The 24,639-nt window shown below is 44.1% G+C and overlaps 2 protein-coding genes across 2 annotated transcripts; both read left to right on the top strand.

Moving 5' to 3' along the window:
• Positions 1–7,285: 7,285 nt before the first annotated feature.
• LOC112614040 (60S ribosomal protein L29-like) lies at positions 7,286–7,928 on the top strand. Its single transcript, XM_025370137.1, has one exon. It carries the CDS (start codon positions 7,317–7,319, stop codon positions 7,764–7,766), a length of 450 nt encoding a protein of 149 aa, XP_025225922.1. The 5' UTR covers positions 7,286–7,316; the 3' UTR covers positions 7,767–7,928.
• Positions 7,929–10,992: 3,064 nt separating this feature from the next.
• PSMD7 (proteasome 26S subunit, non-ATPase 7) lies at positions 10,993–20,664 on the top strand. Its single transcript, XM_025370136.1, has 7 exons — positions 10,993–11,206; positions 14,357–14,448; positions 15,424–15,516; positions 15,917–16,014; positions 16,568–16,648; positions 18,682–18,773; positions 19,662–20,664. The coding sequence occupies exons 1-7, from the start codon at positions 11,133–11,135 to the stop codon at positions 20,104–20,106; spliced, it is 975 nt and encodes a 324-aa protein (XP_025225921.1). The 5' UTR covers positions 10,993–11,132; the 3' UTR covers positions 20,107–20,664.
• The last annotated feature ends 3,975 nt before the right edge of the window (positions 20,665–24,639 follow it).

Raw genomic sequence — 24,639 nt, 5'->3', positions numbered from 1 at the left:
CGAGACCCTGTCTCAAAAAAAAAAAAAAAAAGTTTCCATCCTTGGCTGAGCGTGGTGGCTCAAGCCTGTAATCCCAGCACTTTGGGAGGCTGAGACGGGCAGATCACAAGGTCAGGAGATCGAGACCATCCTGGCTAACCCCATGAAACCCCATCTCTACCAAAAAATACAAAAAACTAGCCGGGCAAGGTGGCGGGCGCCTGTACTCCCAGCTACTCGGGAGGCTGAGGCAGGAGAATGGCGTAAACCCAGGAGGCGGAGCTTGCAGTGAGCTGAGATCCAGCCACTGCACACCAGCCTGGGCGACAGAGCAAGACTCTGTCTCAAGAAAAAAAAAAGAAAGAAAAAAAGAAAAGTTTCCATCTCACCCAGGCATGGCGGCTCACACCTGTAATCCCAGCACTTTGGGAGACCGAAGCAGGAGGATCACTTGAGGTCAGGAGTTCAAGACCAGGCTGGCCAACATGGCAAAATCCCGTCTCTACTAAAAATATAAAAATTAGCTGAGCATGGTGGCATGCTCCTGTAGTCCCAGCCACTCAAGAGGCTGAGGCAGGAGAATCACTTGAACCCAGGAGGCTGAGGTTGCAGTGAACCAAGATTACGCCACTGCACTCCAGCCCACCAAAGCGAGACTCCATCTGAAAAAAAAAGTTTCAGTCAGGCATGGTGGCTTACGCCTGTAATCCCAGCAGTTTGGGAAGCCGAGGTGGGCAGATCACCTGAGGTCGGGAGTTCACGACCAGCCTGACCAACATGGAGATACCCTGTCTCCACTAAAAAAATACAAAATTAGCCAGGCATGGTGGGCACATGCCTGTAATCCCAGCTTCTCAGGAGGCTGAAACAGGAGAATTGCTTGAACCTGGGAGGTGGAGGTTGCGGTGAGCTGAGATCGCACCATTGCACTCCAGCCCAGGCAACAACAGTGAAACTGTCTCAAAAAAAAAAAAGGAAAAAAAAGTTTCCATCTCTTAGTGGCATTCTCCTTTCCCTCTCTTTTGTCCCTAAGGAGTACAGGCACATGGGGTGAGAGGGATGGGGTTTACGTGACTCAGTGGCCATGAAGGAAAGGGGCCTGTCCCCACACTCGTCCTTGGTATGCCATGGCTGATGTCTGATGGTCTCTGATGCAATGTCTCTTATGGCCTGGTCGCTAGGGGCCTTGCTGGCCTCCCAAGTGTGTTCAGGGCTGCTGCACTCAAGACCCTTTCCTGGGGCTAGGCTGTTCCAGGGTGCTCTCAGGACAACCAGTACCACCTCAGTGCCTCTGAGGTGTACCTGTGACTCCAGTTCGGGCCTATTCAGGCATCCTGTGCTATGGAATTCAACACAGAGCAGAAGCCTCCCCCACCATTACAGCCTCCTCCTGCTGCCACCTGTGGTCCTGTCCATGTCATAGCAGAACAAATGGTGGCTCAGGCAACCAAATCTGAAAGCCCCATTCCATAGCCTTCATTGGGCTATCAGCTGTGCCACCATGACCAGCTAATTTTTGTATTTTTAATAGAGACAGGGTTTCACCATGTTGGCCAGGCTGGTCTCAAACTCCTGATGTCAGGTGATCCACCCACCTTGGCCTCCCAGAGTGCTAGGATTACAGGCGTGAGCCCCCACGCCCAGCCACTCTCCACATTCTGGATCACACTCTGTTAGAGAAATAATATGAACAGTGCTACTACTTGTGCCCAAATGTTTCACAGAGCTTTTACGAAACAACTCTTTACATAAAGCTTACCAGCGTGGCTTTCTGGACTCAGATATAAAGGGCTGAACTGAGAGCCAACTCTGAGTGGTAGATTCATACTATCCCATGAATCATCATTTTCTTTCCAAAAACTGAGGGTGTGTTTCTGGGCCAAACCAGTGTATCTGACCCTTCTCTTAAGATGAGTGCCATTGCGGGTCTCTCAGCGATTCATACAATTAGAGATCTAGTGGGCCTACCTTAGTTTGCCAGACATTCCCCAGGATGTCTGAACCCAACAACACATACAGCCTAGGCTAAAGGTGGTATCTCTGCTATGTATTGTTTTTTCTTCAAAATCTCTTAAGATGATAAATAGAGGCTGCAAAGTTCAAAGTATTGCTGAGATGCTGGTAAGACCGTTATTCCTCGTTCTGGAATTAGCAAAAATAACAACTCTTTTAAGATGCTGTAGTCTGTGGAGGCTAACTCCCTAAACTGAAAGATAAAAATGATCAAAGGAGAGGAAAATGTATTATCCTTAGACTCCCATCAGGTTCCCTCCAAGTTAAGTCCAAAATTCAACGAACAAAAGAAAATGGTTTTCTTACACCTCCCTTCGGCATTCCTCTGAATAAATCCAGCCCCCATTAGTGGCTACAATATCAGAGATGATTTTATAAGTCAGTTCTATTTCTAAAAGGGAGTGGCAATGTGGAAAATGCCTTCTTTATGATTTCCAGTGGTCTTCTTTATACTCTATGCATTTAGTCAAAATGATGTTTCTGTCAGACTCCAATTCTTTTTTTTTTTTTTTTTTTTTTGAGACAGAGTCTTACTCTGTCACCCAGGCTGGAGTGCAGTGGCACCATCTTGGCTCACTGCAAGCTCCACCTCCCAGGTTCATGCCATTCTCCTGCCTCAGCCTCCCCAGCAGCTGGGACTACAGGCACCCACCACTACGCCCAGCTAATTTTTTTGTATTTTTAGTAGAGACGGGGTTTCACCGTGTTAGCCAGGATGGTCTCCATCTCCTGACCTTTTGATCCACCCGCCTCAGCCTCTCAAAGTGCTGGGATTACAGGTGTGAGCCACTGTGCCCGGCGGGACTCCAATTCTTAAATCTTATTTGACACATAAGAAAAATCAAAACCAATCTTTGATCATCTGATAGACATTAAATCCTTAATTACAAATTAGAAGGGAATCTCCTTCACACGCTTCTCATAATAGACACGTCTACCCCGTGTCGAATGGCATCATGTAAGAGATGAAATAACCTCTACTTTGAATCAGACACTAAACACCAGCAAGCAGGCTTTATTTAACACATGACACCATACGAGCTGACTTAAATATTCTTAACCTAAAAGTTTTGTTATCTTAGAATGTAGGAGCAGTCATCTGATAGTCAAATCAAAAATATTAAAAGAAAGAAAACCCAAAGCAATGTTCCCAAAAGTAAAAAGAGTACATGAAATGAAAGGGATTGATAGGACTCAGAAAGAATATCAAAAGCTCCCTGATTACGAGGCGGAGCTTGCAGTGAGCCGAGATCGCACCACTGCACTCCAGCCTGGGCGACAGAGCAAGACTCCGTCTCTAAAAAAAAAGTTCCCTGATTACATTGGAAGAAGGCTAAGACTCAGAGCAAAAGTCTCCTGGTCATTCGTCAAATATGCAGAGCTGAGGGCTCCTGAGCAATTGTGGGACTCAACCACAAAATGTGTTAACTAATTACACCTATAATTAGTTATGAGCTTGGGGGATAAAAATTAAAAATGAGACGTGTTATCCAGTAACCCCAAAACAAAGACGACTACTACACTCTGAAAGCAGGTTCTTCAAAACTTTCAAACAAACATTTCATCTAGAAGAACACACACCAAACTGTTAGAGGTGATTATATGTGGGCAGTGGGATTATGGGAGATTTTTGCTTTATATGCTTTACACTTCTGTACTGCTTGAAGTTCTAACAATGAGTGTGCATTACTCTTAGGAACAGAAAGCATGCTTTTAGATCTTTTTGGTAACTATATTAACATTTTCAAAAATTAAAAAAAAAAAATTATGAGCCAGTAAGAGTTTTCATTTTTATTTATTTAAGAGACAGTCTCACTCCGTCACCCAGGCTGGAGTGCAGTGGCACAATCACAGCTCACTATAACATCATACTCCTGGGCTCAAGCAATCCTCCCACCTTAGCCTCCCAAGTAGTAGCTGGGACTATAGGTCTGCAGGTGAATGCCCCCATGCTCAGCTTTTTTTTTTTTTTTTTTTTTTTTTTTTGAGAGACAAAGTCTTGGTATGTTGCCCAGGCTGGTCTCAAATTCCTGACGTTAAGCAATCCTCCTACCTTGGCCTTGAGCCATGCCACCCAGCCAGGGAACTTTGAAGTAATTTTTTATTTATCCATTCCTTCATATTTCACAGGCAATCAATCACCCATTTTCTGTCCATTCTTCTCTGAAATGCATCTCCCTGTTTCTTTTTCTGTTCCCTCTGCCACTCCGGGTATTTGTCACCTCATACAGAATTATTTAAAATCCTCCTAACAACGCTTCCCTGATTCCTAGTTCTCTTAAATTTAAAAAAAAAAAAATTTCCTTTCTTTTTTCAGAGACAAGGTCTAACTATGTTGCTCAGGTTGGTCTTGAACTCCACTTCAACCTCCCAAGTAGCTGGGACTACAGGTGCCACCACCACGTCCAGCACTAGCTTTCTTCCTGTTAATCTACTTAACATACTACTACCAGATTAACCTTCTAAAAATGTCACTTCTTTCATATCACTTTCTGACTTACAATAAAAATCCTGTGCCCTTTATAACCCAGTCCTACCCAACCAACGTAAACTTATTTCTCACTACTCTCTTAAATACATCTCTGCTCAGTGCAGCCCAGTCATCTCCCATCCCCGGCTCCCCTCACCTGAGTCAGGCACTATTATCATCCCTCTTTTACATAGAGGAAATTCAGGTGTAGAGAGATTAAGTGACCCATTTAAAATATCCTAGCCAGTGAATAGGAAAGGCAAAATTCAAATATAGATCTGACTCACAGCCCATGCTTTTCTCTATTACCTTCACAGTAGGAGATGAAAGGGAGAAAGCTTACAGGGAAGGGTGCCAGAGGCATCAAGAATTTATTCTCTACCACACTCCAGTTTCTCCACACTCTCAAACTCAGTCCTGCTGGGATGCTTCCAAAATGCTGCCTAGCTTTAGGAACTTCTTCAGACTCTAATCATATCACTTGAGCTGAGCAATATTCCATGACAGCCCTAAATAACCCTCAAATGAAAGAGTAAATGCAGCAAATGACACTGAGAAAGTAAGTGACGGAGCTAACATTTAGGGAGCAGCTACATAACCAAGCACTGAGTGACAGATAATTGATTTACCAAGAACCTTATGTTCACAAAGAATTCACAAATTGCCTAGTTTTCTGTTATCTGTTGCCGCACAACAAACCACCCAAAACTTAGTGACTTAAAACAGCAACGATGACTTATTATTTCACAGAATTTTATAACCTGGGCTGGGCTCAGCTGGGCAGTTCTTCTGTTCCACATGCTATCTACTACAGCTGGAATATCCACAATGGTTTTTTCACTCATTTCTTGGAACCCCATCTGGAATGGCTGGGATAACTGGGGAATGGCCAAGCATTCATCTTCTATTCCATATGGTCTCCCCTGCAAAGTAGCCAGATTTCTCTACGTGACTCAGGGTTCCAAGAGCAGGCATTCCGAGAGAACAAGCTGCAACATGAGTATTACTCAAGTCTCTGTTGGTATTACACTTGCTAATATCTCATGTGCCAGAGCAAGTCACATGCCCAAGCTCATAGTCAATTTTGGAGACAACACCAGGGCATGAACGCCGAGATGCATGATTCATGGGGGCCTGCCACATTTGATCAAGGTGAACAGGTGTGACAGGCTGAGCACACTTTCTGATACCATACGGGATATTATACGGGATTTGTATTTATTATTTGCTTATAGTCTATCTCTCCTAACAAGACTGTAAGTTCAAAGAGGGCAAGAGCTTTGTTTTGTTTATTCCTATATAAACAGTATTTAGAACAGTGGCACAGAGTTAGTGCCCAACAAATTGTTAAATGAGTATTGAGAAAAACATCAGAGATACTGGTTATAGAAGACTGCCAAAGTCTACAGTGCAAAAGAGTCATTATCTCAGTGGAAAAATTAAAGATTCTAGAAACATCATTGGCACAGCTTTTGCCCTTTCCAGGCCTACAGAGGCTGATGGAGAATGATGTTGTAGCCAGGCCTCTGAGTAGATGAAGGCGTCTATTATGAAGAAATCAAATCCATTCTATGCAGCTATTAATGATGATGTAGACCTAGATTTGCTATAAGGAAGTGTACTAATGACACATTATTAGCTCAAAAGGGCAAATTTCAGAACTTTATATACAGTTAAATTCCATTTCCTCTTTTTTTTTTTTTTGAGACAAAGTCTCACTCTGTCGCCCAGGCTGGAGTGCAGTGGCAGGATCTTGGCTCACTGCAATCTCCACCTCCCAGGTTCAAGCAATTCTCCTGCCTCAGCCTCCCGAGTAGCTGGGATTACAGGAGCCCACCTTCATGCATGGCTAATTTTTTTTGTATTTTTAGTAGAGACAGGATTTCACCATGTTGGCGAAGCGGGTCTCAAACTCCTGACCTTGTGATTCACCCGCCTTCGCCTCCCAAAGGACTGGGATTACAGGTGTGAGCCACGGTGCCCGGTCTATTTGCATATTTTGAAAGCTCTGCATATAGATGCCAAAAGGTACATCTTTAAAAAACTTTCTAAAAGATTCGCCAAAAACTAGTAACCAGTGCCTACCTTTAAGGAGAGGATAAGAAAAAAACCTAGGGTTCAGGTAAGAAAAGTGAGGGAGACTTGAAGCTCAGTAATGGGTTCATGGGCTTTATTATACTATTCTCCCTACTCTTGCACAGGCTAGGGATTTTCCATTAAAAAGGGTGTTTTAAAAATATGTCTGGGCCTGGGCACCATGGCTCACGCCTATAACCCTAACACTTTGGGAGGCCAAAGCAGGATCATTTGAGACAGGAGTTCAAGGCTTCAGTGAGCTAATGATTGCGCCACTGCACTCCAACCTTGGTGACAGAGACCCTATCTCTTGAAAAAAATAATAAATTAAAAATGTTAAAATAAGGCTGGGCATGGTGGCTCATGCCTGTAATCCCAGGACTTTGGGAGGCCAAGGTGGGTGAACCACCTGAGGTCAGGAGTTCGAGACCAGCCTGGCCAACATGATGAAACCCTGTCTCTACTAAAAATACAAAAATTAGCCAGGCGTGGTGGCGGGCACCTGTAATCCTAGCTACTCGGGAGGCTGAGGTGGGAGAATCGCTTGAACCCAGGAGGTGTAGGTTGCAGTGAGCCAAGATCTGGGCAACAAGAGTGAAACTCAGCCTCAATCAATCAATCAATCAATAAAATAAGTCTGGCTGCAGAGTGGAGGATGGAGATGGGAGAAGGTCAAAACTGGAAGGCAAAAAGACAAACTAGGAAGCTAATGCTGAAGTTCCTTAAGAAATATAACACTTTACTAGGCGCTTCGGGAGCCGCGGCTAAAGGTGCAGACATGGCCAAGTCCAAGAACCACACCACACACAACCAGTCCCGAAAATGGAACAGAAATGGTATCAAGAAACCCCGATCACAAAGATACGAATCTCTTAAGGGGGTGGACCCCAAGTTCCTGAGGAACATGCGCTTTGCCAAGAAGCACAACAAGAAGGGCCTAAAGAAGATGCAGGCCAACAATGCCAAGGCCATGAGTGCACGTGCCGAGGCTGTCAAGGCCCTCGTAAAGCCCAAGGAGGTTAAGCCCAAGATCCCAAAGGGTGTTAGCCGCAAGCTTGATCGACTTGCCTACATTGCCCACCCCAAGCCTGGGAAGTGTGCTCGTGCTCGCGTTGCCAAGGGGCTCTGGCTGTGCCGGCCAAAGGCCAAGGCCAAGGCCAAGGATCAAACCAAGGCCCAGGCTGCAGCTCCAGCTTCAATTCCAGCTCAGGCTCCCAAAGGTACTTAGGCCACTACAAAGGCTACAGAGTAGGTATCTCTGTCTGCCAACGTGAGGACAGAAGGACTGGTGCGACCCCCCACCCCCACCTCTGGGCTGCCATCTGCATGGGGCTGGGGTCCTCCTGTGCTATTCGTACAAATAAACCTGAGGCAGGAAAAAAAAAAAAAAGAAAGAAATATAACACTTTAGGACGGGCACGGTGGTTCACGCCTATAATCCCAGCACTTTGGGAAGCCAAGGCAGGCAGATCACGAAATCGAGACCATCCTGGCCAACATGGTGAAACCCCATCTCTACTAAAAATACAAAAAAATTAGCTGGGCATGGTAGCATGCGCCTACAGTCCCAGCTGCTTGGGAAGCTGAGGCAGGAGAATCACTTGAACCTGGAAGGCAGAGGTTGCAGGGAGCCGAGATTGCGCCACTGCACTCCAGCCTGGCGACAGAGTGGGACTTCATCTCAAAAAAAAAAAAAAATAATAGCACTTTGGGCCAGGGTTAATCTTAGTTTTCTGTATGTGGTAAGATTTCAGGTGATTGTAATTTATTTCAATTTATTTATTTGTGACAAGGTCCTGCTGTTCAGAAGGGTCATGAACTCCTGGGCTCAAGTGATCCTCCAACCTCAGCCTTCAAAGTATCTGGGATTAAAGGAACAGACCACCATGCCCAGCTCTATATTCATTTTTATTTATCTGAACAGTGTCATTTTTCCACAATGATCATGTGTAACTAGAATAATTTTTTAAGTTCATAGTCAATTCCACACTGCTTCAGTGAGTCAGGATTGGAGACACCCAATAAGCTTCGAAACAGCTTACTTAGTCTGTACAACTGCAAAGTGAACTCAGTGTGAAATAAAACACATTACTTTCTAAAGTTTGAAATTTAGTATCTTAATAAAATTAACGCAATTATTTTGCCTAAGACTGCTGCAAGCAGGCGCACCACCCAATTAGGAACTGGGGTCACAGAAACCTGGCTTGATCCCGACCAGCAATGTGATCTTGGAATGATCCTTCCCAATGTCTGAGCCTTATTGTCATCTTCCATTTCATTACCATAACTATTTATTTATATAATAATTACTGAGTGTCTCCTATGTGCCAGGCACTTTTCAAGACACTGAAAATATAAAAGTAAACTAGGGGCCAGTTGCAGTGGCTCACACCTGTAATCCCAGCACTTTGGGAAGCCAAGGCCGGCAGATCACTTGAGTTCAGGAGTTCCAGACCAGCCTTGCCAACATGGTGAAACTCCATCTCTAATAAAAATAGAAAAATTAGAAGGGCATCGTGGCACCTCACCTGTAGTCCCAGCTACTTGGGAGGCTGAGGCATGAGAATCGCCTGAACCTGGGAGGTGAAGGTTGCAGTAAGCCAAGATTGTGCCACACTGCATTCCAGGCTGGGTGACAGAGCGAGACTCTGTCTCATTTACCAAAAAAAAAAAAAAAAGTAAACAGGAGTTTACGAACTAAATAAGAGCTTGCATTCTAATGAGAGACAAAGACAATGAACAGAATAAGTAAATTCTACAAACCATTCACAAGTGGTAAAAACTATAGAGAAAACTAAAGTAGAAACACATAAGTACGGGGAGAAAGATGAAATTTTTTCAAAGTGTCAGAAAAAGCCCACCTCGAGAGCAATATCTGAGCAACAATTTTCATTTGTAATGAGAAAATACCAACTTTGTAAGGTTGTTACAAGCCTCGTTAACACAGCACAGGCCTCACCTGAAAGCTTGTTAGAAGTGCAGAATCTCAGGTCCCATCTCAGACCTACAGAATCAGAATCTGTATTTTAACAAGGTCCCCAGGTGATTTGTAAGCATATCAAAGTTTGAGAAACATTAATTAAAAGAATTAAATATTTGTGTCTGAACCAGGGCTGGCATATTATAAGGCACTCAATAGATTCAATAACTCTTAGTTTTCTTTCCCCATTAACATAACCCTTATATCTTTCTAGTTATAATTAAGAATAAACGGCCTGGCACAGTAGCTCATGCCTGTAATCCCAGCACTTTGGGAGGCTGAGGTGGGAGGATTGCTTGAGGCTGGGAGTTTGAGACCAGCTTGGATAACACATTGAGACACCAACTGTACAAAAAAATAAAATTAAATTAAAAAATAAAAATAGCATTGAGAGTCTCTTCAATTAATTACGAATATTAAGCATATCCTGCCATTTACTTCCTTGTGGATCTAGCAGAAAATCTGAAAATAAAGCCAAGTTGCAGACAGAAGACAAATTCACATGCAGACAAATTAAAACTCCTGACTACATTAAAGTCTCTCATTGGTGGCCAAATTTCAGTATAATCTTTGCTAATGTTTTTCACCACCCACAAATAAGAGAGACTAAGTGTGTCCCTTGACATTTGGAGATAAGGAAGTCCACCTTAAAAAACAAGAGGCCAAAATGTTGGGAAAATCCTCTGGTGATAAAGTGAAAGCAAAATTTGTTTAAAGACAGAACAAAAAATAAGTAAATAATTCAGGTTGCTGAAGTATTGTTTTCGTTTACAAAAACAGCAACTTGAGACGATATACACCTGTACGATTTTTCTTATAATTTGCCTCCTGCAAATAAGCTTAAGTCCTTGTCTCCTTTAGTTTCCCAGGTCGCCGTCCTCTTCTCTTTCCTAGCTAAATATCACAACATACTTCCTTACTGCCTTCCATCTTTTCTTCAACGCTTACGTAAATTTTGATTTCAAAAGCAAAGGCACAATTGCGTTCTTCTAGCCCTAGTTACGCAGTAATATAAGGACCCGTGGAAACCTGCAGGTTGCCACGTTCATTGCAAAGTGTCCACAGTAAAGATAAAGGAGAAATTCCCCCGGCAATGAAAATGAGAGTGAGATAAATTACCAAATTACATTAAAAGCGTGCTCTAATCTTAGAGATTTAAAGTTCCTCTCAGAAATCCCGGAGGATTTTGACTTGAAGCAAAAGTGAGCTTTTCCCGGGTGGTGGAAAAGGAAACTGTTAACTATTTACTTTAATGGTGGTGGGTGCTGGGAAGGAACTGAGGCGAAATGCCTCTGCAGGTGACGGTGCAGACCAATACCAGGAGGTAAAGTCACCAGTGTCCCTTCGGCCCTTAAGTCCAGGGAAACGCAAGGCAAGGGACCAGAGGGCCACCCCCCCGCCCTTTCTCGAGCCCTTTCCCCGCCCATAAATGGCGGCGGTGGCGAAGATCCGGGCCCGCCGCGCGAGGCACTCTGGGAGCGGAAGAAGAAGGTCGCGCGAGGGCTGGCGAACCGGAAAAAGAGGCGCTGGGCCTGAAAGCGCCCCGGTAATCGCTATAGCTGCCGGTGTTTGCGGGAGGCAGGGAACCAGGCCTGGCGAGCGGGGTGTGTCGCGATGCCGGAGCTGGCGGTGCAGAAGGTGGTGGTCCACCCCCTGGTGTTGCTCAGTGTGGTGGATCATTTCAACCGGTGAGAGAGCGGCCTATAGCGGAGCCGGCGGCGCAGCCGCTGCTGAGTCACGGGCACGCTGGGGATGGCGCGGCGGCCGCGGGCGACCTGGGGACGCAGACAGGGCGGCTGGTGACCCTTACTTGTTCAGGAGCGCAGACCAGCCTCGGCTCACGATGCCGGAGTCATCCAACCTCCCGCCCCTGCTCCAGCCGCCGCCACTCCGGGACCTGGGCTGCCTGTTCCGTTTACCCAGTGTGTTTTACAGAGTTCCCTTTCCGAGTTCGTTTTGCCGAAGTTCGTTTTACCGAAATCTGGGTGATGCCGGGGGTCGGGGGATGCGGCTAGCTTTAGTTGGCCCTGACCCCCGCCCCCAAGCTCGTGTCTGTCACTTCGTTTTGCCGAAATCTGAATGAAGCCAGGGTGGGGCGGAGGCAGGCTAGCTTCATTTGGCTCTGACCCCTGTCCCCCAGGGTCGTATCTTCGTTTGACCTAGTCGGTTTCAATGAAATGTGAATGATGTCTGGATGATGCACGGGTGGGGCGGAGGGGGCTAGCTTCATTTAGCCCCGCCCCCAGGCTATCTGTGTTTATCTTCGTTTGATCGAGTTAGTTTCACCGAAATATGGATGATGCCGGAGTGGGGCGCAGGGGGGCTACCTTCATTTGGCCCCGACCCCCGCCCCAGGGTCGTATTTATGTTTATCCTTGTTTAACCAAGTTAATTTCACCGAAATGTGAATGGTGCTTGGATGATGCTGGAGTCGGGCAGAGGGGGCTAGCTTCAATTTGTCCCTGACCCCTGCCCCCAGGTTCATATCTATGTTTGTCTTCACTTGACCGAGTTCCTGTTATCGAAATCTGGATGATGCTCAGCACCAGGAAGGGCTTCCTGGAGCAGCTGTGGTTTTAACCCATTAACATTTTTAAATGGGAATCTGATTAGACTCCGTCTCAAAAAAAAAAGTACATATGTATATATAGTATATATGGATTATATACAGATGTATATATATTAGATAGATAGATAGATGAGGTTTCCGTTTGTTTTTTTTTAAAACATGAGGCTGGGCATGGTGGCTCACGCCTGTAATCCCAGCACTTTGGGAGGCTGAGACGGGAGGATCACTTGAGCCCAGGAGTTCGAAGCTGTCGTGAGCTCAGATCATGCCACTGCACTCCAGCCTGGGTGAGAGTGAGACCTTGTCTCCGGAAAAAAAAAAAAAAAAGAGAGAGAGAGAGACCAGTTGGAGATTTGGACCATAATGAATAAGGTAAGGAAACATCTGAGAGGTCATCTAGTAAGCTCACTGTTTGAGGGTGTACATCCACCACCCCTTGGCTTTGGCTGTTCATCCTGCTAGACCTGTTGCACATGTTTCTAAGTTTTACAAGATTGTTAGTTGAATTGGCAAATGTAAAGACCCAGTTCAGAGCATCTGCTATAAAGCCATAGTTGCAGAGTGTCCATTCTCCTGCGACTTGCTCTGTGCAACTAATACAGCTGGAGCCATAAAAGGACCCTCAGCCTAGGATATGCTGGCTTTTCTACAGTAGAGGAATTACTATTTTTCTCCCATGGGATACTAGGGGCAGGCACCATTTCAGTTCTATTCAAGCACTTGTTAAGAGCACTAGCTTTTAGACTGGCCTGGTGGCACATGCCTCTAATCGTAGCACTTTCAGAGACTGAGGTGGGTGGACTGCTTGAGCTTAGGAGTTCAAGACCAGCCTGGGCCACATGGTGAAAATCCCTTCTCTACCAAAAAAAAAAAAAAAATTACCCAAGTGTGGTGGTATGTGCCTGTAGTCTCAGCTACTCGGGAGGCTGAAGTGGGAGGATCACTTGAATCTGAGAAGTAGAGGCTGCAGTGAGCCAAGATTGTGCCACTGGACTCCAGCCTGGGCAACAGAGTGAGACCTTGTCTCAAAAACAAAGAAGAGCACTAGGTTCTCTTTCAAGTAAGTGTAGGGTTTTAAAAACACAAATGGACTTCGGTAGACCAAAACAAAAGCCCATGAGTATGGAAGTTTCCCTTGAAGTTGGAAACTCAATTTCCCCCCCCCCCCCCCCCCCCCCCCCCGCCCCTGAAAATTAGAGGCACCAGAAATACAGAATCATTAACTTTGTTTAATTCAAACCCAAACCTAGTAACCATTTATAGATTTGCCAACTATATGCTAAGAAAAATACTACAATTAAACCAATGTGAAACTAGCAGCGGTTAAGAAAATGTAAGTAACAGTGGCTTTTATGTTTCCTAAGTGTAGAGTTGTGCTTCTGTGTTACACATTTGCTAGTGGTTAAAGAACGCTTCCTGAAGACCAAGGAAATGAGTGTATGTAAGTGAAGCACTTGTAACTCCTTAGGAGAAAATGACTGAGGAGGCTTGAAATGGAGATAAAAATTCTCAGGTAAAATCTTTCTCATTCAGCCCTCCCCTATTTATTCATTTATTTTGAGACACAGTCTGCCCAGGCTGGGATGCAGTGGCACAATCTCGGCTCACTGTAGCTAGCCTCAAACTCAACCTTCTGGGCTTAAGCAGTCCCCCCATCCCAGCCCCCCAACCCCAAGTAGCTGAGACTACAGGCACACCCCCTCTATGCCCAGCTAAGTTTTGTATTTTTTGTAGACAGGTTTTTGCCACATTGCCCACACTGCTCATGCTGGTCTCAAACTCCTGAGCTCAAGTGATCTGTCCACCTCAGCCTCCCAAAGTGCTGAGATTACAGGCATGAGCCACCGTGCCTGGCCTGCTCTAGCATCTTTATTCCAAAAAAGATTTCAGGATGGGAAAAGTTTAAAGGAGAAAGAAAGCTGCAAAGAAAAAGTTAAATGTGGTAGCATGGCTTAAATGTGTTTTCAGACTAAGATCTGGGAAGTTTTCATTTTCTTCATTTTAAATTTCTGTGAAGTCTGAAATTTTCCCAAGCATGTATTACTTCACAATGTTAAGTAAAAACTGCCAGTGTGTGTCAGCACCAAGTTTGTGAATTGCCCCTTATAGTTAATACCAACCTAACCCTATTACATTGGTTTAGAGAGATTAGTTCCTAGGTAAACTAAATTGTATCTGTGCCGTTGATAACTTCCCATTGAGTATCTCATTGTTGGATCCATGCTTCTGTGCTAACCTATCCACACTGACCATCTGTTTTCTCGTTCAGAATCGGCAAGGTTGGAAATCAGAAGCGCGTTGTTGGTGTGCTTTTGGGCTCATGGCAAAAGAAAGTACTTGATGTATCGAACAGTTTTGCAGGTAAAAGACAAATTTTGTGTTCTTCTGAGCATGATTAAAATGTCAGTTGACTTTTTAAGAAAATAAACTTTTGTTACCACTTTTGACTACAACCCACAGATTGTCTCAGAATTGCTGAAGTATAGAAAAGACTCGGGAGGCTGAGGCCGGAGAATGGCGTGAACCCGGGAGGCGGAGCTTGCAGTGAGCTGAGATCCGGCCACTGCACTCCAGCCTGGGCGACAGCGCGAGACTCCGTCTCAAAAAAAAAAAAAAAAAGAAAAGAGAACCTGAAGATTGCACACTAGACCAGGCAGTAAATACTTTAGACTTGCAGGCCATGTGGTCTCCACTGCACCTGCTCCTCTCTGCTGTTGTAGTGCAGGAGCTGCTATAGACAACATGTAAACAAACAGTGAGAGTGGCAGTATTGCAGCAACCCTCTATAAAAACAGGCAGCTGGCAGTTTGTCAACCCCCACAAACTGTTCAACCATGCTGCTTATAGGTAGAGTAAGGGGAGAGATGGGGAACTTTACCCGTGTGAATCTTCACAAGAACGTATCCATGTATTATTTGGATGATTAAAGCAACAACAACAATAAAGAACATGCTGGATGACCTCTGGACTAGAGGTCACTAACTCTGGTGTCTAAAACGACCAGCTAATAATGTCATTCGCCAAATGGAAAATACCAGGAAATTACTGGGCTTCTAAAAAACTGAAAAGCATGAGTCTTTTTTAAAGAGCTACAACCTCTACCTGGCTGTAGCTGGTAGTTGCCGTGTATTCCAGTTTTTTAAGAGAAGCTGGAGGTCTGGATTTTTCTGTGAACTCTCCCAGTTTTTGAGGACAGCTCAAAAAAAAAATTTTAATATCGTGTTGGGCAAGTGAAACACGTAAGTGAATCAGAACTGGCCTGAGGGTCTTTACTCGTGACTTTTGTTCTAGGTTTCTACCAAGCACCCTAAACTAACTTTTTTTTTTCCTCTTTAGTTCCTTTTGACGAAGATGACAAAGACGATTCTGTGTGGTTTTTAGACCATGATTATTTGGAAAACATGTATGGAATGTTTAAGAAAGTCAATGGTACGTCTTGATGTTCTAAGGTGTTACAGCATAGAATTGATCTGTGTGTATGGGGTCTTCTGTTTGCTTTTCTTTAACATCAAGGCCCTTTCAGTTGGCTACACTTAGTAAGACGAGTGGGAGTAGAAGAATAAGGTAGAATAAATGAAAAACTAGAGTAGCAATTTAAGGCCAAATAGGCCACCTGGGTTTGGGTAAGAGGGGAAATAACGCTCTAATTGCGGCTGAAAAGTGAAGAACCGTCCAGTAAAATCAGTCTTCCATTAGAGTTTTAGTACCACCAGGGTACATATGTCTGGAATTTTCAAAGAGGTAAAGGACATAACTTCTTATCCTTTTTGAGGGAGTCGTATCGAGCTTCATGAAATAGTTAAAGCCCACTAATTTTTTTCCTTCCTAGCCAGAGAAAGAATAGTTGGCTGGTACCACACAGGCCCTAAACTACACAAGAATGACATTGCCATCAACGAACTCATGAAAAGATACTGTCCTAATTCCGTAAGTGCTATTTTTAAAACTCTTGAATGATTTTTTGCCAGCCAGCTCAAGTAAGAGCATCCAGGGAAGAATTTGAGTAGCAAATCTGCTTACTGCTTTATCTCCATAAACTTCTGTTAATTTGTAGTGCTCTGTGAAGTATACTGTAACCTAATACATTTGATAAATAACAGGTTACACCTGCTAAGTACCAGGTGTATGAGTTATGTAATCCTCTCAGTAACTGTATATCCTCTTTAGGAATGAGAAAACTGAGGTTTAGAATGGTTAGGAAGGTCTGGTAAGGGGTGGGACTGGGACTGAAATTTTGGCTGTATTGACTCTAATGTCCTTGTGCTAGGCACTGTACTGCCCCTCAGCTTGTTAATGAAGGGGATCGAAAAGCAGAAAAAACGATGAGATCATTTGAAGTAAAAATGCATTTTTGCTGAAAATTCTGGTTCATTTCTAATTGAATAGAAGAAATAGCTTTAGTAATTGTGAGAGGAATGCCTGAAATTACCCCTTTTGTGCTGGGCGTGAGATGATTTGCTAAGATGTGTTTCTCGGCCAGGTACTGGTTATCATTGATGTGAAGCCGAAGGACCTAGGGCTGCCCACAGAAGCGTACATTTCAGTGGAAGAAGTCCATGATGTGAGTCATCTTGCCATGAACCTGGGGGGTTCGACTTGCTGCTTATTGGGTGATGGGCTTTTTTTTTTTTTTTCTTTTTTCAATTTTCAGGTCAACAAATCCTTTGTCTCTATAACAAAAGAAGGTAGTTAAGTTTTTTCCCCTTTGACTTTTTTAATCACCACATTTTAGAAATGGAGAGGAACATAGAAATCTAAATTCCATCCAGGCACAGTGGCTCACCCAGTGCTTTGAGAGGCAGAGGTGGGAGGATTGCCTAAGCCTAGGAGTTGAGGACCAGCCTGGGCAACATAGCAAGACCCCTACAAAAATAAAAACATTAGCCAGGCATGATGGTCCATGCCTGTATTCCAAGCTACTCAGGAGGTTGAGACGGGAGGATTGTCTGAGCCCAGGAGTTCAAGCTTACAGTGAGCTATGATCACACCACTGCATTCCAACCTGTGCGACAGTGAGACCCTGTCCCCGAAAAAAACAAAACAGAAATCCACATTCCCCTTTTACAAATGAAAACTTTAAGGGATGAATTACGGTCTCCTTTTGGGTTTAGATTTGCAGTATTTATCCTTACTTTCAGTTTTAAGATTTGGAAAAGGATATTTTAGGATAGCTTTGTGCAAATGTTCCTTGCATCGAGTTCTGTCTTCCTGGAGCTTTTCTCTTTGCCTGGCTACCAGGGAACTTAGATCCAATGTATCACCTAGTTGCAGTAGGGCTTTCATCCCTGTTTTGACCCAGTTGTTTTTAGTGAATTTTTCTCCTGCCTCTTTAGAAAAAGAATTGAGGTTGCTCATACACACGCACCCCAATGAAGCAAGATTTTTTTTTTTTAGTAGGAGATAAAGGGGATATACGGGTCATGTTACCAGATGAAACTCAAGAAGAATTAGTGCCTATAAAGGTTACCAAGAAATCCTACAAGACTGTTAAAGGTTCTGACCATCTTGGCATGCAAAGCAAAGAGAATGCCCCTTGCAGGATTAACCCTATCCTGAATAAAATAATCACAGCTCACTTCTGTAGCACTTAGTGTGAGTGGAGTGACTTGCCCAAGGTCTCGGAGGTCCCTTATTACATACATGGCGGCACCAGATTTGAACCCAGCTAGCCTGGCTGTGGAGCCTGTGCTCTTACCACCGTGCTGTCCTCCCTTGCACACAGTTTACAGCCTTTTGCAGGAGACGTACAGCCTCTTCTGGCACAGAGTCTGAGAAAAGTATCTTCCGAGTCCCTTCAGGATGTCACTGGGTGCCCACCAGGAACCATGTCCCCAGTGGATCCTTTGATTAATTCAGACCGCCAGAAAGCCAGCTATGCTGATTGCATTGGTTTGGGCACTCTGCAATCGTTTGATCCAAGAGACAAAAAAGGGCTAAACGTTACATTTTCTGGCACAAACTTGCTTCAGTACAGATACTCTGTATATTGTCCATTCTAGAAAGAACTATATACTTTTTTTTTTTTTAAAGATAATCTCGCTCTGTTGCTCTGGCTGGAGTGCAGTGGTGTGATCTCAGCTCATTGCACCCTCCACCTCCCAGGTTCAAGTGATTCTCATTCCTCAGCCTCCAGAGTAGCTGGAATTACAGGCGCCCTTCACCACACCTGGCTAGTTTGTGTGTTTTTTGGTAGAGGGTTTTTTGCCATGTTGCCCAGGCTGGTCTCGAATTCTCGGCATTCCAAAGTGCTGAGATTACAGGTGTGAGCCACCATGCCCAGCCAGAACAATACACTTTTAAGAATCAACCTGAGACTTCCCTGTGTGTCCATCCCAAGTGTGGGCTTGAGGGAATTTCCAGATTTTCTCAACTCACAGTGCCCCAGCAGACTGCATCACTGAGCAGCACCACAGTGATGTCAGCTTTGAAGGCTAAACTTTCAAAGCAAGCCTTACCCACCCTTGCCATAGAAAATTCTCAGTCATGCACCCATTAAATGAGCTGACGTAAAGCAAAAGACTCAAGGTGCGAAAAGGAACACACGTCAGTTTGTTTCTGGAAAATAAATAATTATAGTTAGGCTTCCTCTCCCAGGATGGAACCCCAACCTCAAAAACATTTGAACACGTGACCAGTGAAATTGGAGCAGAGGAAGCTGAGGAAGTTGGAGTTGAACACTTGTTACGGTGAGAGCCTAGTACAGCATCAAAATAATGCGCTGCCCGAGAGGCCACACAGTGTAAGGAAGAGGTTTGTGTCAAGAGTATGGAGACCTGGGTTCCGGTCCTGGCCATCCACTAACAAGTCTGCCATTCTGAGCAAATCACAGTCTCTTTCCAGACCTTTGTTTTCTTGTCTGTACATTGAAATGTTTGAACTACATCAACTGTAAATGTCTTGAGTTACAATTTATGACTCTGTGGATAGCATACCTTGTCTGGAAACTAGAATGTTGACTGTGAGGGAAGAGAGGTGTGAGAATGCAGGCCTGCACTCCACTAGATGTCCTTCTCAACAAATGTAGCCCATTTTCTAGAGAGAATCTTCATCTCGGGGTAGCTTTTGTTTTAAAATCCTATATCTATATAATCCTTATTTGAAAGGGGTCATAGTTTTATCAGTCAATGAGGTTCCTTCCAGTTCTAAAAGTTACCATCTCTTAAATTTAAGCTTCTCGATATTCTGGAGATGCAGGTAGAGAAAATGCCATCCTTTTAAGAACAGGAAAGCCGAGACAGCTTCAGTACAAGGCTACCCAGAAAGTTACTGGCAGATCTAAACTGTTCACGTAAACAATCTCTTTTTTTCTTAAGTGAAAATGGTTTTATTTCAGCTCTCTTTTCTAATTATTTTTTGAAAAATGTCCTGTGATGAGAAAGATACAACATGTGGCTCCGAATGATAACAGTTTCGTAATTGATAACTAAATCTTTATCAAATGGAAAAGTGACATTTTTCTTTTAAAAACTTGCCGCACCCAACAAAGCTAGGTATTTTCTTAGAATGTAAGAACTTGCGTGATAACATGGTACCCGATGCCTTTTCCTGCCCTTTCTAACTGCGGGTTATTACAGAGACATCAAAGACACGACGGTGGGCACTCTGTCCCAGCGGATCACAAACCAGGTCCATGGTTTGAAGGGACTGAACTCCAAGCTTCTGGATATCAGGAGCTACCTGGAAAAAGTCGCCACAGGCAAGCTACCTATCAACCACCAGATCATCTACCAGCTGCAGGACGTCTTCAACCTGCTGCCAGACGTCAGCCTGCAGGAGTTTGTCAAGGCCTTTTACCTGAAGACCAACGACCAGATGGTGGTAGTGTACTTGGCCTCACTGATCCGTTCCGTGGTCGCCCTGCACAACCTCATCAACAACAAGATTGCCAACCGCGATGCAGAGAAGAAAGAAGGGCAGGAGAAAGAAGACAGCAAAAAGGATAGGAAAGAGGACAAGGAGAAAGATAAAGATAAGGAAAAGAGTGATGTAAAGAAAGAGGAGAAAAAGGAGAAAAAGTAAAACATGTATTAAATAGCTTTTTTAATTTGTAAATTAAAATCTTACAAACTAAATCAGTCTGCTGCTAGAGGGTTCTTTTCCACTCGGCGTGCTTGTTAGGAAGCTGGCCCGCCAAGAGCTCTCTGCCTCCGGCCACTCTTGCTGTGGTGCTACATGGAAGCGTATGGAGACTGAGCTCAAACCTGAACTGCAGCTTCAGCTGCTGTGAGCTGGGGATATGATAGTCAGCTCAGGCTTCAGATTGTGTGAGAAAAATGAGGAGAAATCAACAAAGCATTTTGGTACTCTTCATTCGTTTCTCTGTAAAACCAGAAGTTGAATTTTCCCCATGTTGAAAGATTCTTGGGGTCTGTTTGGAATTTTACACAATCACTAAATGGAATGCATGAATTCCATCATGTTTTCTGCCTGGTAACACGTAGAGTCCAGACCCTTCTGAACTCTGCCGACAATACCACACCATGTTTTGGACCCATAGCTCTGGCATTCTCAGGGGTTGTGATCCAGCTCCATATATTGTTTACCTTCAAAGACACAATTAAATGATTTGATTTTTAAGGCTGTGTTCTAGTCGTTTTTGACTTTGGGAGTAGTGATCCGTTGTTTCCAGAAGCAGCCAAGACAGCCTTCGATTGGAGCTGCCTTAAGGAGTTCTCTTGGACTTGGTATCATTTATGAAACAGCATCTCGTTCCCCTAAATGGAAACAGGCAGTCTGCTGTAGTGAGGAGAGTTCTTTGAGCCCAGAAGACCCAGGTTCTAGTTTGTACCTCAGATCCGTCATTTGTGAGGTGATAGGTTGCAGTCAGTCATCTCTGAAGTCCCCAGAACAGTGTTTCAAAAGGGACACATTTACCACTGTAGCAGCTGTAAGTACCTCAGACCACAGGCCAAACAGGCATGTTACTAAGAATGGAACAACGTTTCCCCTAAGATAAGTGCAGAGGACTCCTAGAGGAACTAATTAAACAAGGCACTAAATCATTTGACATACAGTAGTCACGGATATTAAATTTCCTTTCTTGAACAGGTAGAACCTCTCAAATGCACTACATGGATTATTCATCTTGAAAGATTTAAGAATACAATAAAATAGCACAAAAACTCAGTTGCATCTCAGAAACCACTTCCTGAGGTTATAATGCCTTGAAGTAATCAGAAGCATCGATTTTTATTCCGTAGACCTGCCAAAGAGCTAGTTAGTGGAAATTTGGAAATAGGTACAGCTTGAGTATCCCTTATCTGAAATGCTTGGAACCAGAAGTGTTAAGGATTTGGGAATTTTTTTTTTTTTTTTTTTTTAATATTTGCATTATACTTAACAGCTGAGCGTACCTAATCTGAAATGTACCAATGCACATTTCCTTTGAATACCATGTAAGTGCTCCAAAAGTTTCAGATTTTGGAGCATTTCAAATTTTTGGATTAGGGGCACTCAACCTGTAGTAAAATGTAAAATGACTATTGTTCAGCATAAATAGAGGCATGCCCCGTCAGGGTTCATTTCAGAGTTCATCACGATTCTGAGATAAAAAGGCATGGTAAAGTGAAAACAGAACTAAATTGACTTTTCTGTTTCAGAAGCCAAAAGTCAGATGGTTGTATCTAATTGAATAAAAGAAACTTGAAGTACATAGATTAAAACTTGAGGTGTATCCCAAACCACGGGAGCGTTGAAGCAGCTTTTGAGATTTGGGTGCCATGTTTGGAACACACTGATGTGACAGGGAGCCTGGACCACAAACCCTCTCTAGGAAATGGGCAAGAACAAGACTCGGGCGTGGGAGGAGAGCCAGGTGCCATGGTGCTGAGGTTCTAAGCAAGGGAACGCAGCGTCATCCTGAGGAACGGGTCCTGTATGTGAGGCTCGGGGGCAAGTGCACACCTGAATTGACACCGCACAGGATTCAGGTCTGCCTTTAAGAATATAATGCAGGGTTGGGGGCAGTGGCTGGTGCCTGTAATCCCAACACTGGAAGGCTGAGGCAGGAGGATCGCTTGAGCCCAGGAGTAAGAGACCAGCCTGGACAACATAGTACAACCCATCCACAAAAAATTTTAAAATTGTCTGGGTGTGGTGGGATGTGCCTTAGCCCTAGCTACTCAAGAGGCTGAGGCAGAAGGACAGGGGAGCCCAGGAGCTCAAGGTTGTAGTGAGCTGTGATCGCAGGCCACTGCACTCCAGCCTGGGCAAAAAGCAAAATCCTGTCTCTTTAAAAAAAAAAAAAAAAAGTATCATTTGGATTTAACAGACTTTCCCAGGGTCCGGTGCACTAGCACAATGCCACAGCCTTTTAAGTTGGTCACAGTTTGATGAACTGAAATGTTCATTGAGCATCTAAGAACATGGGAATCCCTAGGCCTTATTATTTTTTAATAGTTTGGCCCGCATACGAACAAAACTGACTTCTACCTTCCTAACTGGAATCTTCCATTCCTACTTATGAGGAAAATAGCCTGTAGCCTGTGAAGTCACTTAGGCACATTTTCTAAGGCCAAATTGCTGCCATCATGTAGAAGAGGGGGAGCCCAGTAGAGCTACCGATGAAGTCTTGCTCATACAGATAGCAGCTGACTCGACTGCAAAACCCAGGGCCCACCCCTCAAATAAAGCCTTACCTTTGTGTAGTCCGGCGGTCTGGAGATGAGGCTTCTAGATGGCTCTTGCTGGTTTTGGAAACACTGAAAAAGTATTCTGGAAAAAGCGTGATCCTGAGCCTGGATCTCATCTCCATAGCTGCAACATTAGCTTCCCTTCCATTTCACCACAGCTTCAGAATGACTGCCTAATAGATTTCAGGCTGCTCCTGTGACACATCTTACAGAGGATGGTGTTTACTCCTGAATTATGGTTTTCTGTTTGAAAACATGAAATATGTGAGTTATAGACTGGGGATAAATGTGGAGAGGGTCCTGAAGTCAAGGAGAAGATTCTACCAAAACTAGAGCACTTTAATGCCAGAAGTAGGCCAGGTGTAGTGGCTCACACCTGTAATCCCAGCACTCTGGGAGGTCGAGGTGGGTGGATCACTTGAGGTCAGGAGTTCAAGACCAGCCTGGCCAACATGGTAAAACCCCATCTCTACTAAAAATACAAAAATTAGCTGTGCGTGGTGGCATGCACCTGTAATCCCAGCTACTTGAGAGGCTGAGGCAGGAGAATTGCTTGAACTGGGGATGCGGAAGTTGCAGTGAGCCGAGTGCCACTGCACTCCAGCCTGGGCAACACAGTGAGACTCTGTCTCAAAAAAAAAGAAAAAAAGAAAAAAATGCCAGAAGCAAATGAAGGACAACTACAGGTTTAAATGAAAACAAGCTGAAGCAATGCAAACTTTTTATATTAGATATTTGACTTTAAAATATCTCAATAAAGTGTTGATTTTCTCAAAAAACAAAAAATTGAAAAAGAAAACAGGAAATAGCCCTCAACTTATGGAAAACAATGAAATCTCCCATTCACTGGGAAGTTATGCAAAGGCATTTTCTTCTACCATTTTCCGTTAAGCAAAATAAAACTTGAGAATGAGTTAGGATTGTTTGTCAGACTATATAACACGCTAACAAAACCACTTTCATCTGCCCTGTCCGGGAAAATGGGGTGGATACAGAACTGTGGGAAGGCAGAGAAACATTTGATTTATATGGCCCACAAGAGAAAATGTTTACAACTTCCCTAAGCAAATGTATTGCAAATTATTACACGTAATACCTGTGCACGTTCCTATGCCGTTCAACTCTTGGCATTACTGATTTTTGCCTGGTAGCAGTGCAAAATTGAGATCTTTTTTTTAAAAAAGTAAAGCCTGTTTTTTGGCCAGGCACGGTGGCTCACACCTGTATTTGGGAGACCAAGGCAGGCAGATCACGAGGTCAGGAATTCAAGACCAGCCCTGCCACCGTGAAGAAACACCATCTCTACTAAAAATACAAAAATTAGCTGGGTGTGGTGGCGGGAGCCTGTAATCCCAGCTACTCGGGAGGCTGAGGCAGGAGAATTGCTTGAACCCGGGAGGCGGAGGTTGCAGTGAGTCGTGCCACTGCATTCCAGCCTGGTGAAAGAGCAAGACTCTGTCTCAAAAAACAAAAAGTCAAGTCTGTTTTTATTGGCGGAGTAAATAAGAATTGACTCAGTACAGACATGGAAGTGAGGAAAGAAAATATGTGAAAAGAAGGGAAGAAGAAACTGGAAGTCGTGTTTCTAGTGCCCAAATCAAGAGGAATCTTTTGCTAATCGTTGCTCTTTGGAGCCAATCTGTTCTTCGACACTAGATGGCGTCATTCACTCAGCTCAGCTCATCTCCTGTCGAGAAAAATTGGATTCCCAGTTGGGCATAGATTTGGGAATCTGCCCCAATTACTTCCTGCCATTTCTGCTTTCGGCTGAAGCCACCCAGGCAAAATTGTGAAGGAATTTGAAGAGGCTATGGGTGCAAAAAGACTGGGTTAAGCCTCCACACCTCCACCCTTACGTCCTTTTACACACTGCTGCTGGGGGATGAATACAAGCAGATAGTTAGTGCTTCAATTTTCCTCA

This window comes from Theropithecus gelada, chromosome 20 (genome assembly GCF_003255815.1).
Source record: "Theropithecus gelada isolate Dixy chromosome 20, Tgel_1.0, whole genome shotgun sequence".
Taxonomy (NCBI): domain Eukaryota; kingdom Metazoa; phylum Chordata; class Mammalia; order Primates; family Cercopithecidae; genus Theropithecus; species Theropithecus gelada.
Note: the sequence above shows the minus strand (reverse complement) of the source record. Positions and strands in the feature narration are given on the sequence as shown.

What these genes read in the sequence shown, in the direction of transcription:
- LOC112614040 (XM_025370137.1), top strand. Translation starts at nt 7,317, where the DNA reads ATGGCCAAGTCCAAGAACCACACCACACACAACCAGTCCCGAAAATGG.
- PSMD7 (XM_025370136.1), top strand. Translation starts at nt 11,133, where the DNA reads ATGCCGGAGCTGGCGGTGCAGAAGGTGGTGGTCCACCCCCTGGTGTTG. An exon ending in TGTATCGAACAGTTTTGCAG is followed by an intron (nt 14,449 to 15,423) that starts GTAAAAGACAAA and finishes TTTCCTCTTTAG; the next exon opens with TTCCTTTTGACGAAGATGAC. An exon ending in AATGTTTAAGAAAGTCAATG is followed by an intron (nt 15,517 to 15,916) that starts GTACGTCTTGAT and finishes TTTCCTTCCTAG; the next exon opens with CCAGAGAAAGAATAGTTGGC.